At 40.7% G+C, this 18,849-nt stretch overlaps 1 protein-coding gene across 1 annotated transcript in view; it reads left to right on the top strand.

Annotated features, from left to right (window-relative positions):
• Positions 1 to 8,721, top strand: part of mib1 (mindbomb E3 ubiquitin protein ligase 1) — a 55,057-nt gene extending 46,336 nt beyond the window's left edge. The window contains 7 exon segments of the mRNA XM_035671359.1: positions 1,723 to 1,904; positions 2,616 to 2,805; positions 2,909 to 2,987; positions 3,110 to 3,262; positions 4,836 to 4,907; positions 5,616 to 5,716; positions 6,418 to 8,721. Of these exon segments, the coding sequence (XP_035527252.1) occupies positions 1,723 to 1,904; positions 2,616 to 2,805; positions 2,909 to 2,987; positions 3,110 to 3,262; positions 4,836 to 4,907; positions 5,616 to 5,716; positions 6,418 to 6,558 (918 nt within the window). The 3' untranslated portion in view covers positions 6,559 to 8,721.
• The last annotated feature ends 10,128 nt before the right edge of the window (positions 8,722 to 18,849 follow it).

Here is an 18,849-nt window from a genome sequence, read left to right as displayed (position 1 = left end):
AAAAACCACAACAGATAACACAAATACAGCAGCAAATATGATGTGATGTACAATGATATTGGACTAGGTGCAATCATTTTAGAAATCAGAAAAATAAATAAACCTTATTATCCAATAGGGTGATGTGATTCAGTTAAATATTCCTAAATACATTTGGCTGGGAAAAGGCAGACACACTACTGGCTCTGCTGCCACACAGTTTAAAGTTTAAAAACTATAACTTCAGACCTCCTTTTTCTTATTGAGTGACTCTTGAGTCTTTACCTGTATAAATTGGGTAGAACACTGGGACACGGCACCAGTGTATTGCAGGGCTGATGAATATACAAACATATTCACTGCTAGGGACGGTTTATGCCACTTTTATACACACTTGTTGCAACTTATTTTACATTTACACTGGAAATTGTATTAAGTATCTTAGATTGAAGAACATTATTCATGTTTGAGAGTCTAAGAAATCATTACCAATAGCTACCGTGGCTCTAGTAATCCTATAATAACTCTGTAGTAGCTACATAGTTATAGAAACCTATGATTATCTTTCTAATAAGCTTTTAATTGTTAGATCTGGTGTTAAATTTTGGTTGGGAGAAGTTTACCAGGTCACCGAATTGATTTGACTAATTAGAATTATCAGACATAAGACATGCTCCAACTCATATCCCCAAACCTGTATAAACATGGAGAGAACACACAAACCACAGCACTGGCTTGTCTTGTCAGCATTCTAAAGGACCTGCATACACACCTGTATGAAGATCAGTATGTGAATCACAGCCCAATGTGTGAAAAATCTTGACAGATCACACATGACAGATCACTGGACAGCGCAGTGTGTACCAGCCCGTCATTCAGACAGCAGCCTGACAATAGCACAGAGCAGTCAACCAGCTCACTGCTGCCTCTTGACCAGCCTGTATGAGCGTGTCTCTCTGTAGAGGCCAACAGGGGCATGTCAGACCTGAACCCTCTTAATGTTAACACCCCATCACTAGTCCCTACAGGGACGTGTTTAAGGCTACAGGGTGTAGCTGCGGCTACAGACTTACCTTACCTGTCACCTTCCGTCTCTCTCCCACTTCTTTCTCTTCTCCTTCTCCTCCACCTCCTCTCTCCTATCTCCCTTCCTGCCCTCCCCAGTTCCCCAGCAGAGGAGCGGAACAGACAGACAGCAGGCCTAATTGAGATATGTGCAGTTGGGTCACTCTCCCGTAGCTCCCCCCCCCACAAGATGAGAATTGAATTAGCCAGCCCGATGGCTCCATCAGCAGAGATGTAAAAGCTGCTGGTTGAAGACAATCAGACATGGAAGGCCCAAATTGCTAGAGAGAAAGAAAGAGAGAGCGAGAGAGGCTTTGAGTTGGGGTAGACTGAGTGAGGTGATGAGCTGGAGGAGGGAGAGACAGGACACTTAATGGGATTTTGGGTGGGGGTAAGGGGGTTACACTGCCTGACAGCCATCTTAAGGCATGGTTTGATTGGCTAATTAGTGGTGATCTGATAGTACTTTGACATGGTTCATCTGAATTTAACTCTGAAGCCATCTGAATAATATTAAAATCAGGACTCCTTACTTGTCTTACTTTTTACTCTGCATTAATGGTTAGAATGCCAGAAATAAGACACTGTTTCCATTATATTCAATCTCTTGTGTCAAAAGTTGAAAGTCTGATGTGCCTCTGATTTGATCTGTTTTTGTGTCTGTGTGTCTTCTTGCAGTTAATCATGGGCTTGGGCACCCAGGGGGCAGAAAAGAAGAGTGCTGCATCCATTGCCTGTTTCCTTGCAGCTAACGGAGCAGACTTGACCATTCGTAACAAGAAGGGCCAGTCCCCTCTGGACCTCTGTCCTGACCCCAGCCTCTGCAAGGCTCTGGCCAAATGCCACAAAGAGAAGAGCAGGTAAACATCCCTTAAAGGAATAGTTTGACATTTTGGGAAGTACACCTATTGGCTTTCTTGCCAAGAGTTAGATGGGAAGATCAATACCACTCTCATGTCTGTCTATTAAATATGAAGCTGGAGACGGATAGCTTAGCTTAGCCTAAAGACTGGAAATGGGGTAAGCAGCTAGTGTGCTCTCTTATTGTAAATGACGAAATGAATGTAATGTAACGTAATGCCTGGACTGTCCAAAGATAAAATCAAATTGTCAAACAGTCATTAGTTTGTGCCTGGCCATATCAAAACTCAGACCTAGAGTTTTATATCTTCTTAATTTATTCTGCTTTTCACATTTATGTGGCCAAATAGCATCAAACTGTTCATCAAACTGGAATTACAATGTCTCTGAAAACAACCACAAACCCCTTGTTCAACCCAGGCATAAAAAAGATAAACTGACAGGAATGTCTTTGGTGCTTTTAATGTTCAAGCACCCACAGCGGCTGTAACAATACCTAAGAGAAAAGGGAAGAAAACACCATCTCAGGAAAATCAATGACTTCCTGTCTTTGCTAAAAATGTTTTATGTAGGGAAACACGTTTCCCTTTTCTTGCCTTTTCTGTCTTCTGTTTATTTTTTAGTCTCTCTGTCTCCCCCTATTTTCTTTGTTCTCTGTCAGCCTCCTTTCTGCTCTCACACACACACTGGTTTTATTCTCAATGTTACAGCGGCCAGGTGGGCACCCGCAGCCCGTCTCAGAACAGTAACATTGAGTCACTGGAGGAGTGTATGGTGTGCTCAGACATGAAGAGAGACACTCTGTTCGGGCCCTGTGGACACATCGCCACCTGCTCCCTCTGCTCGCCTCGCGTCAAGAAGTGTCTCATCTGCAAGGATCAGGTCCAGTCGAGAACCAAGGTATCAGAAGGACTACTGTCCTACCAACAAGAAAAGGTATTTGACGAAGAGTAGATAGATGATTTTATTCACTTTATTGTTGTTTAATTTCTCTCTTCCACAGATCGAGGAGTGCGTAGTCTGCTCTGACAAAAAGGCAGCTGTTTTGTTCCAGCCCTGTGGTCACATGTGCGCTTGTGAGAGTAAGTACATATTTCGACATCATAACCTTGACATTTGTACCTGCTGCTCCTTTTAAAAAAACAAACAAAACAACAACAACTCTGCATCCTGGTCTCAACGATATGTGTTTTGTTGTCCCCAGACTGTGCCAGCCTCATGAAGAAGTGCGTACAGTGCCGGGCTGTGGTCGAACGCCGCACCCCCTTTGTTCTTTGCTGTGGAGGGAAAGGTATGGAGGATGATGCCGCTGATGATGATGATGATGATGATGATGATGATGATGATGATGACCTTAGTGAGTGAATCTTCCACACATTCCCTTTTAATTCCCCCTTTTCCCCCTTTTTTCCTTCTTTCTTTCTTTTTAGTTTCCACTTGTTTTAAGAATATGTTTTAGCCCTTATCTTTTGCTTTGTTGCTGCCTTGCTTATGCATTTTATTCCTTTGTTTGCATCACTGATACATTGTTGTTGTTTTTTTTCATCCTCGTAGACATGTTAGAAATTTACAAATTAAGTCATTTGAATCAATCAATCCTACTTTCCAAACTAGTTTCCACTTCTAGATCGGGCATGTTTTAATCATTGCATCAATTTTGATCATGTCATCTGTACTAGCTTCTATTTAGATATTGGCTGAAATGGACAGTGGCTTCACAAATGCTTGGCTACATTGTCTAGATAGATTTTACATAGAGAGAGGATTTTGTCTTTCAAATCCTAATCTTTTTATAATAACCCTAGAAGCCATTTCTAGATTGAGTTTTGCTGACCTGCACTGAAGAATACAATAATGTATACAGACAACCTAATTACCTTATTCATGTTTCTGTGGCCTCTAAAAGTTTGACTAATCACATTCGCATAAAATGCATGGAACCTATTTGTAAGCATATGCTAAACATCCTGTAGTCATAATGCTATTATGCATATTAATACCCACATGAATGTGAAAGAGAACTGAATTATAATACCTCCCTCAGAGTGAAATTCTAAATAAGGACGCAGAACTGTTTTGAAATTAATTTATATTTTTGATAAAACACTTAACAATAATGTTTCTCAGTTGCACAGAAGCCCTGAAAGTCATCAGTTTTACCCCAAATAGGACTTTTTACACTGTCCAATGAACAGTAATGGGATGTAGTGTGTAAAAATATTTATGTTTGGTTGCATTCACAATCCATCTTCTTGTCTCCAAGTTGAACACAGTGTTTTATTGCCCACATCCTTCTTTTAGTGGTGTATCTCACTAGTGGTTATTCCAGATTTTATTTTGAGTTAAAAGGGAAACTGTTGTAAGTTCACTAACTTCATGTTTACCCCTGTATTAATTATTTGATATTTCTTCACGTGTTGTCTTGCTGGCATGCAAATCTTACTTGCAGTCGTTACCAGACATGCAAAAGTGGATGCAGACCCGAACACACATACACTCATGCAAGGGGCAGCATTATCTCCTTTCCCTTCATCCCAGTAACACCGACTGTCGATATCTGTTACAAGAGCAATTCTAGTGCACGAAATTCATCTGTCACTTTGATTATTTTGACTCCCTACTTCTCCAGTTTAATACTTGATTTTTGTAATGTTCTTCTAACAGAGTGAGCAGAGGCATTAGACTCACGCTTTAGCATTGGCTGATGGCAAAAAGAAAAAGAAAAAAAATTGCCGCTATGCATTTTAACTATTAATTCTATATAGAGTAGACTATTTCCCTTTCTTTCCCTGATTACTGTTTCCAACTTTCTCTTCAAATCCTTCTCTGAACCTCCCTCAGAGGCTGTAGTGAGTAGTTTTGGTCCTCAGGCCCACTGTTGAGCTGGTGAGGACGGCTCCTGCTATAATAATGTGACTGGTTATTCCCAGCAGGGAGCTCTAACACTATGGCAGGGGGATCGCAGGATCTTCTCCAGCCCAACAATCTGGCACTAAGTTGGTGTAAGTATACTTCTATGATCCCCTCCCTTATCAGACCCTTTTTTTAAAAGGGCTCCCCAAAGTGCTGCCCTGGCCCCTATCCCTTCCCCTTAAACCCCCTCCCTTCCTCTTTCAGTGATGCACACACACACACACACACACGCACCCTAAACAGTATATCCCAATATGTATGTGATGCACATGCCAAGAATCACGCTGGTGCTCACTATTTGTGGCAGATGTTTTCCAGTCTGGAATGGAGTCCCCAACAGGGCCTCAGTCCAGCTAATTCTTGTTGAGTGCTCGAATAATATATTCAGGCAGTTTCACACTGGTATCATTATACACATGCTTGCTGTGGCTGTTACAATGCCAGTAACGCTGTATGCTGTTTTGTCCTGTGCCAGTTTCTATTTCAAATAATTACAAAGTATCCATTTCTGAATTCAAGTAATTTAAAAGTGAACGCAATGCCAACACAGACTGCTAGAGCCCAGGTCTGATTTGCCAAATGTAATAAAATTGAGAGTACGTGTTTGTGATCCGTGCTTGTTTCACAATAGCACTGTCAGTGTGGCTGCGTTTTTTGTTTAATTGGCAATATAGTTTATCACTATGAGGAGGTGAAGTTTGATGTGGCCACTGCTGTAAACTGATTATATGTTTAGTCTCTCTTAGTGAATTCCCTTTTTTCCCTCAACATGCCTTTGTGCTGTTGTGTCCAAGCAGCCAGCGGAAACATCCCAGCCTTGCAGAGAGACAAGGACAACACTAACGTCAACGCTGACGTACAGAAGCTACAGCAACAACTCCAGGACATCAAGGAACAGGTAAGGCCAAACTGCGCTGTAGAACAGAGAACACAAAGCGCTCTCTCTTCTGCCGTTAATAATCCACATCGGAGGTACAGTGAATGTGAAGATGTTGTTGCATCCCATCAGTGCCGGACATTTTGCAACAGCCTTTGTGTTACAGTTTGCTGGCACCCTTTTGGGTGTGTCGGAGGTGAAAACAAAACATGTGGTGAAATGATTAATTTATTGATGTGTTTTTTCAAATTAATCCATTCATTCTTTAGTCAAAAGAGTGGCAGAAAAAAGTGAAAAATGCCTGTCACAAGTTCCCAGTTTATGACTTCAGTTTGCTTGTTTTGTTTGATCAGCAGTCAAAAACTGAACGATATTCAACTTACAATTATGTAAAAGATAGAAAATACGCAAATGTTCACACTTAAACCAGTAAATCTGTAGCATTTTTATTGTTAATTCACAGAAGTTAATTACCCCATGTAGTAGCGACTAGTAAAAAATAATGTTTTACCATAATCTAAGTCAGACACACCCTTTTTTACGTAGACACAAACCAGGTGTGGCTCATGAACTACCAGGGAAGAACAAAATGTTGTGTGATCAGACGTCTGTGTCGTAAAGTTTTTATATAGTGCTTGGCTCAGTTAGTGATTCTCAGTGTGTTTTTGAAAGTTGAAAAAAAAAACTTAATCACAACATTGCTTCCCTTCACCTGTCTGCAGACAATGTGTCCGGTGTGTCTGGACCGGCTGAAGAACATGATCTTCATGTGCGGCCATGGCACCTGCCAGCTGTGTGGGGACCGAATGAGCGAGTGCCCTATCTGCCGCAAGGCCATCGAGCGCCGCATCCTCCTCTACTAGACGCCCCCCTACAGACTCTTTCTCCCTTTCTTCTCTTAAAGCCCACACTGACCATGCCCGCATAGCCACAATCACACCAGCTGCTGCTGCACCCGAGTTAGCCAGCCAAGGGCGTTCTCTAATGTCTTAGTCGACACAACAAATGCTCTTTTTAATGGTTTGATTGTGTTCAGATGGAATTTCTGTTACAAAACAAGGAAAAAATATGAACTGACTTTTATCAGTTTTGCTGTTCTCTCATCATGTGTCCTAACTGCAGCCAGAAAGACGCTCACATTACGGGGCGTCGCCTTCTTCTCATTTTTCTCTCTACCTTTCTTTTCCCACCATCCCCTTCTCATTCTCCTTTCTGTGTCATTTTCTCAGTTTTTACTTGATATGTGAAACTTTTTATGTTTCATTTGAGTCTATAGTGGCTTCTTTAGACTCATGCTCTTACTTTAGGGGCTAAGTCCCATTTCTGGATTTCATCCTAGAACAGCTCTGGACATCAGAGGAGGTGACGCAGCGGTCGGCCGGTTAACTCCTGATGTAAAGTTTTCATGCATCTGTCGCAGTCAATGCCAGCTGCAGTCAAGTTTTATTGTATTTGTAAATCTTTATGCACGTGTATTGGTATCGGAAGCTCCAGATGTGGATTTTAAGTACTTCATTTTTCACAACAGTATGGCTAAGTTTGTGACACATTGCTGTTTGCACCACTTAAAGTTTCAGTGAGTGTTTTAGCTTCATGTCTGTGTTCAGTTTGGCTGTTGTGACACACTGTATGCCGACTGTCCTTGCAGTTGAAGACCAGATGTTGGCAGTTTTGCACTAGAAAAGCTGAGTCAGGGAAGAAGCTCTTTTCTGCACTGACTTTGGAGGTTCACTTCAGCTCAGAAATATAAATACAAAGAGTTGTAGTAACTGCCAGGTAGCACACCATACCCGTACTTTGTTTCCAAGCTGTACCGAGAATGACGACAGATGTCGCAAACACCATTTTTGGCTGCGAATCCCAGAGCCATTGTGTAAGGGATTTAAGAATTCAAGACAAACACACAAAAACTCACGCTTCTGTCCAGTGATCAGCCCCTTGAAGTACCTGTTTGTTGTACACACAAACCCACACGATGCAAACATTTCTGTAACAAGAGTATCTTGTCACAACTTGATGTTAAACTGTTGAGACTTGGTGGTATTTGTCTGACAAAAAAAGTACAATTCAATGAGCATTGCTAATTTACCATTGATGACTGTGCCATTTGCTTCCAAAAATCTACTTGTTAAATAACTTGTATGGGGATAAGGTGCTCTTTATCTTGTATTACTTTTTTATTTAAGTGTATTTCCTTTTCTCAAAATCAACATTTATTGAGCTAGAGAGTACAATCTATTAGAGCACTAAGATGAAAATGTAGAATAAATTATTTTGTATTGCTGCCCAAAAATAGGATTTGTAGGTATCACTGCCTTCCTAATATGTAGCCTCAAAATCTCTCAAACATTCTGCTTTGATATTAATGTTGAGATACGTTTGTGATGTTTTTTTATTTGCTTTTTGTTGGCAAAAGCTTTCTAGCAATCATCAGTAGAAGCATTTTTCTCTGAAATAGGTCTCTGTTCGCCTAACAGTTCATTTGTGAAACAGAAAAAAAGACATTTTGTTGTCAAAAGTGTCAAGTATCTTTTCACCAGTGTTTTATTTGGGAGGAAAGCTAATGGTTTTTTTTAAAGACAGAACTTGCCTTACCTCTTTTAAAAGGCAGTTGCCCAAGTGGAGACTCAGCAAGGTGGCTAGCTTGCTCCGCTATGTGGGAATTTGCAACCACATACAAGGATTTTTTTTTTTTTTCCTTTTCGTTTTACGACTGAAAGCAAACTTTTTTTTGAGTACAGTTTTGATTCTTTTCATTGATCATGATAACACTTTAAGCTAGAAGCACTAATACGCTTTATGGTAGTGTTGTCTTGTTATGGTTGTTCTGAAAAAGCCGATTTTATACTTTTATTTTCAATACCTGTAACTGTCCTGTTGGAAATGTATCAGTAGTATTTTCTTTGGCATGAATGTTTGACATATGCAGTACGACATGTATCATGGAAACCGTTCAGTCTGTATTGCTATTAAGTGCTTTTAAAACAACCATATAGCTGAAATAAAGTTCTAAATGAACCATGGGATATTAGAAGTTTGTTTTTCTAACATCTTCTACTGAATTGTTCATTAACTTGTTGTTTTGTTTTGTTTTGCAAGTGGAGCTCTGATGTAGTTTGCTTCTTATGAGCAGAAAATTAGCATTTTGTTGCTTTTCTCCTGCTGTGCGGTGTCTGCCTCACAGAGGAGACAGGGTGGCAGAGATGGGAGGTGTGAGGTAATTGAAAATGCTAACACCTAATAATGACTCACCACCAGCGTGTGATAGGTCAGCTATGCAAATCAGAGAGAGAGAGAGAGAGAAAAGAGAGTAAAGAGCAAAGAAAACCACTCAGGGGAGGTGAGAGAGACCCGAATAGAGTGATGCATCTTCTCCAGTGAGCGGTGTGACAGCGGGACATCTGACAAGGCATCTCCATAGCACTAAGAAATTATGACCAAAGGCCATTTATGTTCTAGCTCATTGACTAGTCCATTCATAACCTGGACATCTTTGGGTTTGGCTCACATGCAGCAGAGGTTTGCCGCTGCTCATAACAAGACATTCATCATGCTGTCACCCTCTCACTCCGTCAATACACGCTGACTGTAGGGGAGACTGACACCTCCTTATACCCTCTCAGATCACTTGGCAAAAGGCCTAGACAGTTGGAGCATAGTCTGGTGTCATGTATTTGGTACTCAGTCATTTTATACTCTAGTACCTGTCTTTGAAACAATGGGCCCTCATATAGTTCACCTTCTACAGTGTTGGACAGCGAATGAAAGGCTGCTGCTGGCCACTTTCTGAGTGGAAAATATACACTACATCGCCATAAGTGTGTGGACATGTTTTATTGTTTGGTCCCCTAAATTCTACTTAAGAGAAATGTTAATATTACAGCACACAATGATATTGTAAAATGAGATTTATTCTTGTGGATTACCTTATTTTACTTCTTTTCTTTTTATTAGGATGATTGATACACTGCAATGAATGGTAACTATGTATATTTTACTGTTCAAAATGTCCCCCATTTCTTTGAAGATAGGGAAGTATATAATGCTTTGCACATTGCTTATAGTGTCAGTAATTCTTCGGCTTGGTGGAGTGATGTATGACATTTGATGTCAGAGTTCTGCTCTCCACTCAAAGCAGAACAAAGTTACCTAGAAGCATGGCCACAACTAAGGATTATTTTCATTGTGATTAATTTGATTATTTTTTTGGATTAATCATTTCATTTTTTGGACTTTAAAATGTCAAGAAATGAAAAGTGTCATAATTTACCCCACCAATTCCAAGTCTTGGTTTAGTTGATCAAATGCCCAAAATCCAAAGAAATTCCAGCTACAAATAAAACCTTGACATTGAATCAAGCTCAACCCAGAGAAGGATTAATCTGTCAGTCGACTATATGTTGCAGCTGTAGTTGTATGCCGTAACATAGATTTTGTAGTGGCTGAACTCACTGATGCACTTGAGGCAGCATGGTAGCAAATCCCTACTTTTGGCCATGTAGTGTATGTCAGAATCATAAAAATCACAAAATGATGCTGTTAAAAATAATCTGCAAGATCAATAGAGACATTTAGGAACAGGCTGCCTGTCCATGCAGACCAGCCCTGCTTTGCTGACTGACTGTCAGGGTGCTGGAGACGCCACTATCTCTCCTGATCCTGGGGAGGATCCCTGACCGCCACGCCTGCCGGTTTCAGCTGCTTGAAGACTGCAGTGTTTGCTGACTGGACTGCAGGGGTTGTTACTCCCACACCGGGGGGTCAGCTAATCCACCGGCAGAGTGTGAGTGATGGTGGCCCGGCTCTGCAGGCTTGACTGAGCAGCAGATAGAGATGAATTGAACCCCCGGAGAGGAGAGCGGGCAACCACGATCAGGAAAATGACTGTGACCCTGCTTAAAGTCTCTGCTGTGATCACTGAGAAGGGTCAGTGACATCCATCTGCCGCCGGAGTCAGCATGCCGCAGGGGAGGAAAAGTCTGTGTCCCCCTACCTCAGACTTTGCCCTTGGCACTGATTCTGAAGTTATGACAGAAATGAATATATTCTCTCTACTGTGAAGTGGGGCTCTGACAACTGGGTATTGACATGCAGGTTTCATAGCACATCACAAGGTGGCAGTACAGCCAATGACTACATTCTGTAGGTCTCTCCTGTCATAGATACTTATGTTTGTGGATAAATCAACAAAATTTACAGTAGGACGCTTACTCATGCATTCTATTCTGGTCTGAGAGCTAGTTATAGACACCATAATTCATCTAGAAGTTATTCTTTGGTTGTTTCAGAGCAGTAGGCTCACTTTGAAACAGAGTTGTTAATCATCACCTCGGCTGGCAGCAAAGCTTAAATTTACTACCACATCTTGATACAGAACTTGAACTTCACTTGTTGTGATGCCAGTTGTGCTCCGTTGCTGCTAGAAACACCATTAGGGACATCTCATTAAACTGTCTGAGCAAACCTTAAGCCCAGACCAAGAGGTGAAGATCATTTAGGGTCACAGCATCGAGCTGCGAAAACAGAAAGTTTGCTTGATGAACATTAAAAGCATTTTTCCGATTTTACTGTATTAATTTTTGAAGTCTCATTGGGAAATTATTCTAGGTTTGTCATTTCAACCCACAGAAATTCATTCAGTCATTGCCATCTGCAACACATTTTTACATATTAAAAAAATTCAAATTCTCAGAAGTATGTTTTTTGTTTAAAAAAAAAACAAAAAACCTGTAGCTGCGAAAATCAATTCTTGGATTCAGTTGGACCACATAGATAAAGAAAAACAGGAGAAATGCTTCTTTCCATCTGTTTTGGCCACTTGGGCCTTCCTTCCATGTTGGAGGAATTGATCGCGGACTGTCTGAAGGTCCTCTCCCTCTCTTTCTCTCTCATGTCATCCAGTTCAGAGGTCCTGTTGAATTTATTGTCTCGGTTTATGGTTGGGCTGGGCAAAGTGCAATCTGGCTGTCTGGACAAACTCTTCGAGGACCAGAGAAGAAGGGAAGGGCCTGGCGTGGGGCCTGAGGATTTGTGTGTGTTGCATTTTGGGACCAATTTTTATTTTTTTTTTAAGCCAGTGAATTGGGGACATTTGTCAAACTGAAGCTAAACTAAAGTTTTCATAATCATTTACAGGTAGAATTAAGCGTGGTTATGGTTATGGTAAACCTTCAGGGAATTACTTGATGTCCCCTAATGTGATATAACCATACATGTGTTTGTGTGTTTGTATGGGTGGGTTGGTGTACCTGAAAGCAGCAGCCCCACCTCCACAGTAAAGCCATAAACTCAGATATCCTCTCCCACAGATCCCTCCTCAAAACATATAGGTCCCTGACATGCTGATTGCTTTATTGATATTGATCAGGGCAAAGTGTCAAAGCACTCGTCCATCTCTCTCTCCGTGGGTGATTGTTATTTAAAGATGTAGAGGGAGAAGGTTTACACAAACAACACCTAGTAAACTCCATTATATAAGTGGGTATAAAATTCCTTTAACTAAAATAAACAAAAACAAGTATTTTAGCAATACTTTTTATAGTATATTGTCTACCTTTTTGTAATTTAGTTTAATTTTTTGTGTTTAAATGTAATTTCAATATTTTCTTATAATTCTTTTAATTGCTTTTTGTATTATACAAACATAAAATCATGTGGTTTCAGGATAGCAGCGTGGTTTAAAGTTGTGCACTGGGTAACAACCAGTATTCCTTACTGATTATTTCAAATTCAGCGTTTACGGGCAAATTGCATCAATCACAAATGCTTTGCCAGGTATAACTTATTATTACACTTAATTTACCTTCTGGTGTCAGAGGCCTACAGGAGTTGATTTAATTATGTTCATTTAGTGATTCTGACAAAGTAAAACTTGGCTTTCAACATCCCGTAACCAAATATTCTGTGGCTTTTGACCTATTGGTTGCAGCCCCACTCAGTGCTTGTTCTTATCATCACAGCATTGGAGGCTGGAGCCTGCATGCCACATTTACAGTGCAAATGTTATCGTTCCAATGACACTTTAAACAGTCTTTATCAATATATAGTCATTCAAGGTTTATGAGCTTTGATAAAATGCCACTAGCCAAGCAGGGTCATTACAATGTGTAGCAACAAGGTGCATGGTTTTTAAGATTATAATTATTATTTTGCGAGGGTCATCTGTAACTTTTAATGCTCGACAGGTAAATTAAACACTCAGTATGTCGAGAGGACAAAGTGGCCTAAGTGCAAAAGTTATTGATTTTCTCCTCAGGAAGAGCGGCGTAAGGGCAAACTACAGTGTGAGATTGGCAGAACCTTATCATCCTATTATCTTTAAAACAGTCGGTTATCATAATTGCTTACTTAATAATTCTATAAAACTGTAGAGGTGCAACCTTTGCCTGGGCAGTAAACTGTCAGGTGCTTTTGATGCTGAGATTGAAAAGATTCCTGACGGGGTTAGAAATGCATCCTATTAATTTTATTGGGTAGATTACAAACACTAACAGAACAGTAATTTACAGTCATGTAAAAATGGTGAAAAATAAACAAGTAATTTTGGATTAAGTGGATTAATTAACACAGAAAGCATCATTTGTATAGAACCTCTATTAGTGTGTTCATAATTTAGATTTAGTTATTTGAAAAAGGCATGAATAGCTTTAGTATAATAGTATTACCCTGTTACACCAGAGCAACAAGTAAATTCTTATTAATTAAATAATTAACTAATAGAAACTAGAGCTGTCTTTAGATGTGATTAATTTCACACCTCTGCAAGTATGTAGAACAATGGGGTAGACATTCTTAATCAACAAGTGCAAACCTCAACACATTCAACTCTCAACTAAGCAAACAATGTGGTGTTGATGACACTGTCCTCCTGCATGGTGCCAGGTGACGGTCTCTAACCAAGGTTGGCTCTGGGAGTAGTATTTAAGCCACATGCGAGCAGAGAGTTTAACAGTTTGTAATCCTTGTGAACCTGTGAACAGAGACAATAAGGAAACTCCCCAAGCTAAATTCCCCTGAGCGATCTGTTTTTGTTTCTAACTATTTCTTTCCATTACTGGAAAAAAACAGGAGGTTCTATGGAGACAGCAAATGCTACAAAGACACGTAGTATAACAAAACAAGCGTACATCTGACAGGTGCTTGCCTCCGCCGAGCAGGCAGTAACCTTGGAGGGAGTAGACAGGAATGCAGCAGCCCTATCTGAGCTCAGGGGGAAATACTGACTGCAAAGGCCTTTTTTTTGTTCAGAGAGAAAAATCAATATTCCAGAGTCCATCACACAGGTCTTTTTTTTTCCATGTGGGTTCCAGCTATGTGAAACAGGCTCAGAGTGACCCCTGGAAAAAATAGTTAATGCCTAACTTCTTTATCTTTGTTTTACAGCCAAGGGTTGTACCTCCAAATCAATACACGATACACAAATATCCCCGGGCTCCATGTTCTAGACAGAGAGCGGTGACGAGAGCTTGAGAGTTAGCCAGCCTCACACCACCTGGCTGAGAGAAAGGGCCTTTTTTTTCTGGTAGAGTCAGCGTAGAAAGACTGAGGCTGGATTATATACCAGGGTTGCCATAGAAAGCAAAATGCAAGACTTTATCAACATTCAAAAGTTTCAAGTCATGTTTTGACAATTTAACGGTTTAAAGAATAATTGTACTTTTTGGGTATACACTTATTTACTTTCTTGCAGAGAGTTAGACCAAAAGTTAGATGTCTCTCTGTGAACATGAAGCTAGCCAGCAGCCGGTTAGCTTAGCATAGGCGTAAAGATTTTATGGCAGCCAAGAAAAAGTCTAGCACATAAACCCCCGCAACTTTGATTTAGTGAGCTAAGATTTTCAGTAGGCAGATTTTATTACCTCTGGGCAGAGTCAGGCTAGCTGTTTATGCTAAGCTAAGCTAACTTGCTGCTATAGTTAGCATACAGACATGAGAGGTATCAACCTTCTAGTATAAAGTGAATAAGCGTTTTTTCCCAAATTTCAAAATACTTTTTTAATACGTGTTTATATTCAATTATCAGTTGTTGGGGTTTCTTTATAATTTGCTACTTTTTGCTTTGTGTCTGAGTCAAAAAGAGACTAACATGATTTTCATGGAATATTTTCAACCTGCACTGGAACAATTTTCACACCAAAAAATCCCCCATCCTGTTAATATTAGGTTTGAAGGTCTCAGCATGCATCCTGGGAATGCAGCATCTGGACCTTGATAGCAGACCAGTAATTTGCTGTTATTACAAACCCCATTGGATGGACAGTCGAAACTCACTCCATGTTTACAGCAAAAGCCCAACAAGCTTGAGGTTTTCTCTCCTCTCTGTGTCTACGCTGACGAAGATAGTTGATATCTGTCACTGTCTGGTACTCCGTCCCTGCAGACCTTGTAGCGAATCAACAGAGCAGCTCCCAGACAGATAAAATGCCAAATCAGACTTTCAGAGGCCTAAAGCAGGTTCCAGTTCCCAACCAGTGTTATGGTGAGAGAAAGGAGCATCCACTTAGGGAGGACAGACAAACCCCCCCCACCCCTACCCCCCCTTTCTGTGATAGTAGCTGGTAATCTCTGAGGTCGACCTGTCAGTCAGGTCCTGGAGACAGATGACGTGAGGCCCCTGATAGGCTGTCTCCACTGGAGGAGACACCAGCCGGCCGCACGGGGCTGATGGGACAGAGAGCAGGACCCAGGGCGACGGATGGATGGCGGGGCTGATGGGGGAGGGCAGAAGAGATGAAGACAAGGTGGGTCAGGGAGGTGGTGTGGCAGAGGAATGCCAAGGCAGAGAGGTGGGGGTCATGGAGAAGGTCTCCTGATGAGCAGAGAGACAGTTCTCTGCTGGAGATCGTTGCATGGCTGACAAAGTTTACTTAACACCAACCCCTGGGAGCTCAGGTCACCATGGGGGGGAGGAGACCCCGTTCCCCTCGAGCTCAGAGAGTTAAGTTGTTGTCATAAAAGGATCTGGACAACAGTGAGGAGACAGAATGATTAAGGGCCTCTGTGGTACTGAGAGAAGGTTTTGCTGGTCCAATTCAGATTGATTCTCTACTGTCTGAGGAGCCACACGTACGCAAATCAACTTGCAGTGATTACATTATCATTTTTCAGTGAAGTTACATTGTTGTTATACAGTTTGTAAGCAGGGACAAGGGAGAATTCCTCCTTGTTGGTGAGTCTGTCGTTTATAAAAACTACAAAGCTCGTAATATAATTTTCACATCATCCAAGTTAACATATTGTTTGCCATCCAGGTCTGATTTCCCGACATCATAAATGTGAGGCTTTTTCTGCAGCTGACTTTTAAACCCCAGATGTTGGAGTTTCCCACAGTAAAGCAAGCCAACAAGGAAGCGTTTAATAAATGCGCTGCCTCTTACAATATCAACCTCACATTGATAATACAAAAGAAAGTGGATTTTTATACAGTAATGGCGTAAACTTAAATTCAATGTGATTCTAAACTGGAGGGAAGAAAATACAATTTTTCAGATACATTTAACCCCCTATTAAAGGATCAGTGTAGTATTTAGTGGTATCTTGCAGTGTAGCTACAGATTGCAACGCCCTTGCTTCACCTTCCCCTTCCAAGCACGAAGGAGAAACTACAGGTGACCATAAAACCTGTGAAAAACGCAAAAGGGCCTATTTAGAGCCAGAGTTTGGTTTGTCTGCTCATAACGGCTCATTCTAAGGTAACAAAAACACAATGATTCCTATATGCAGGTTTTAATACATTAAAAACATACCTATGAATATTATATTCCATTTGTGCCACTAGATCCTCCTAAATGTTACACACTGGATCTTTAAGGCAACAGTCATCCTCTCCTCCACAGGCTGTGGTGCAAGGCCATTTAATGCCTTTTAAATGCTTTTTACTTAGACCTCATTACCTAACTCTACTGATTTGTCTAGTCCGATTAAATTTGTTACAGTGTGCTGATTATTTACTCAAAGGTGTGATCAACTATATCAGAAACATTGAATGACTATCTTTCTTATCAATTTTTTACTACTGTGCTACAAAGTTAAGTTATCAAATCATTTAAAGAGTGACTGGTAAAAGTGACTGAGAAATACTACCTTATTGTACTATATTTTTCTTACTACTATTTTGTCTGGGTGCGGCACACAACCTGAAACCTAAAAACAGGTCGCAAACGTATTGCTTTATTTTAACAAATTTTCTGAAACAGCTGGGCATTGTAGTTTTCAGCAAATGCCCCTCAAACAGGAGTAAAGAGTGAATTCGTGTGGACTACTTTCAGGTGCAGAAAAATGCTCTTACAGCAGCAGGACGGTGTGTGTGTGGAATTGCCCTCAAAATATATGAAACCGATCATGTTCATGGTAAGGAGTAATCATATAACAGTGTGGCTCACTGATGTGTTTGTGATTATTTTTAGATAACAATGGAGATCACAAACTTGATCGGCCTTTGGCGACAGAGTGTGAAATGCTGTGCTGAAAATAACTGGGGTTCGAGAGTGTCAAAAGGGACTGAAAAGCACGGCACTGCTAAAAATAAATCTAAATGTAAAATGCAAGAAACTTCCAGAATTACTTTTAATATTGAGATGGGTAAAGGTCCTCATCACCCAAAACCAATATAGCAGTATGTAAAATATACTGTAGTAATGTAGACATTTCCACTTTAAACAAAAAATTAACTATAAAACAGCTACAAAATGAAATGTATTGGTTATCTTACATACAAACCTTCTCTGTGTAGATGGTTATCATGAAGGCATTTCCAATTACATTTTCATCCTTAAACAGGTCACCATCATCGGCCCTGCCTCAGATAAACAGAATGTTATACATATGCCAAATGTTTCTACTTTGTTTCACTTTGTGGCTGTGTGTGCTGTAACAAAGATACACTGTCACTAGGCAACTGACAAAGGCTATCAGTATTACTTTAATATGTCAACAAATCCAAAGTAATCCTGAATAAGTAGCGATAGTCATTTGTTTAATGTAAAGATGTTATCAATTTTTACAAGCTGGCAGTGTTGGCTCACTTCTCCCCTGTTCTTTAATCAGAGTAAGTCTTCAGTTCAGTGCAGCAGACAGGGTTTCCTCAATTGCAGCTACTGACCATGACTCCTATTAGATTACAGGGGAGATTTATCGAACTGGCTTCCGTTTTTTCAGATAGGATAGTGACAACACTTATCTCCAGATATTCCCTTATCAAAAAACAATTTAGTGAGAGAAACAGACATTAGCCCAGATTTTTTTACACTATCGAGTGCTCCAGCTTTGCCTCCTCGGTACAAGGGTCTGTTTGCACTGTGTACACACGCACACTTCCATCTGCCTGGATAGAGAAGCATTAACATTGCCTTAGTGCGCTCTTGATGTCACTGCCATTACGTTCGCATCAAGCTCTTGGACTTTGAGACTTGATCAATTCTGCTCAGACGTGGAATACTGACAAAAGGTATATAGCAAACCAACTGTAGGAAGAGAAGACCTGACTGCTGTAAAGTTTCTGGAAGTACTGGTGTGTGTGTACATTTATGCACAGGTGTAGTGGTGTGTGTGTGTGTGGTTAACCTGGCAGCAGGGATGGGCCAACAGGCCAGACTTAGCAGCTGGTGAGAGAGGTCACTACAGGAGAAAGAGCCGGTGGGTCACCATGAGGTTATCCTGACCTGAGCTTCATTTTGTGCTGCCTCTATTTATCAAGAACCAAGGAAGGCTTGTGTTTTGTTCGGATGGGTGCCTGCCAGTGCTTGTGTATGGATAGAGAAAGCAAGACGAATGAAAGCAATGGCAAATTTTGAAACAGCTACAAGATTTTGACAGTGGTGTTTGTCAAATATTCATTTGTGTGTGTGTGTGTGAAGCCAGAAGGCCATCTGGGGGAGTTGGGCAGACAGATAGCACTCACTCCTGTTAGTATGACCCTGGAAGGATAGCTGGAAGAGAAGAGAGAAAAACTGGGCAATAAAGTTGTACAGAGCATGACGAGGCTTTATGGAGCTAATAGCAGAGTTTGATCTCCAGTAATTGAACCTGTTCTAACCAAAGATCTTACTTTTTTTTGGAGTGTTTTTCACCAAACACCTGTTGGCATGTCAGATGAGATGGTTCACATAAAGCTGATGTGCCCAACAAGCATTCAGACTATTTGTTCTTTCCGTGGA

The sequence above is a fragment of the Morone saxatilis genome, unplaced genomic scaffold (assembly GCF_004916995.1).
Source record: "Morone saxatilis isolate NCDOM2014 unplaced genomic scaffold, NCSU_SB_2.0 Contig23, whole genome shotgun sequence".
Lineage (NCBI taxonomy): Eukaryota > Metazoa > Chordata > Actinopteri > Moronidae > Morone > Morone saxatilis.
This window is presented reverse-complemented; position numbering and strand designations above follow the sequence as displayed.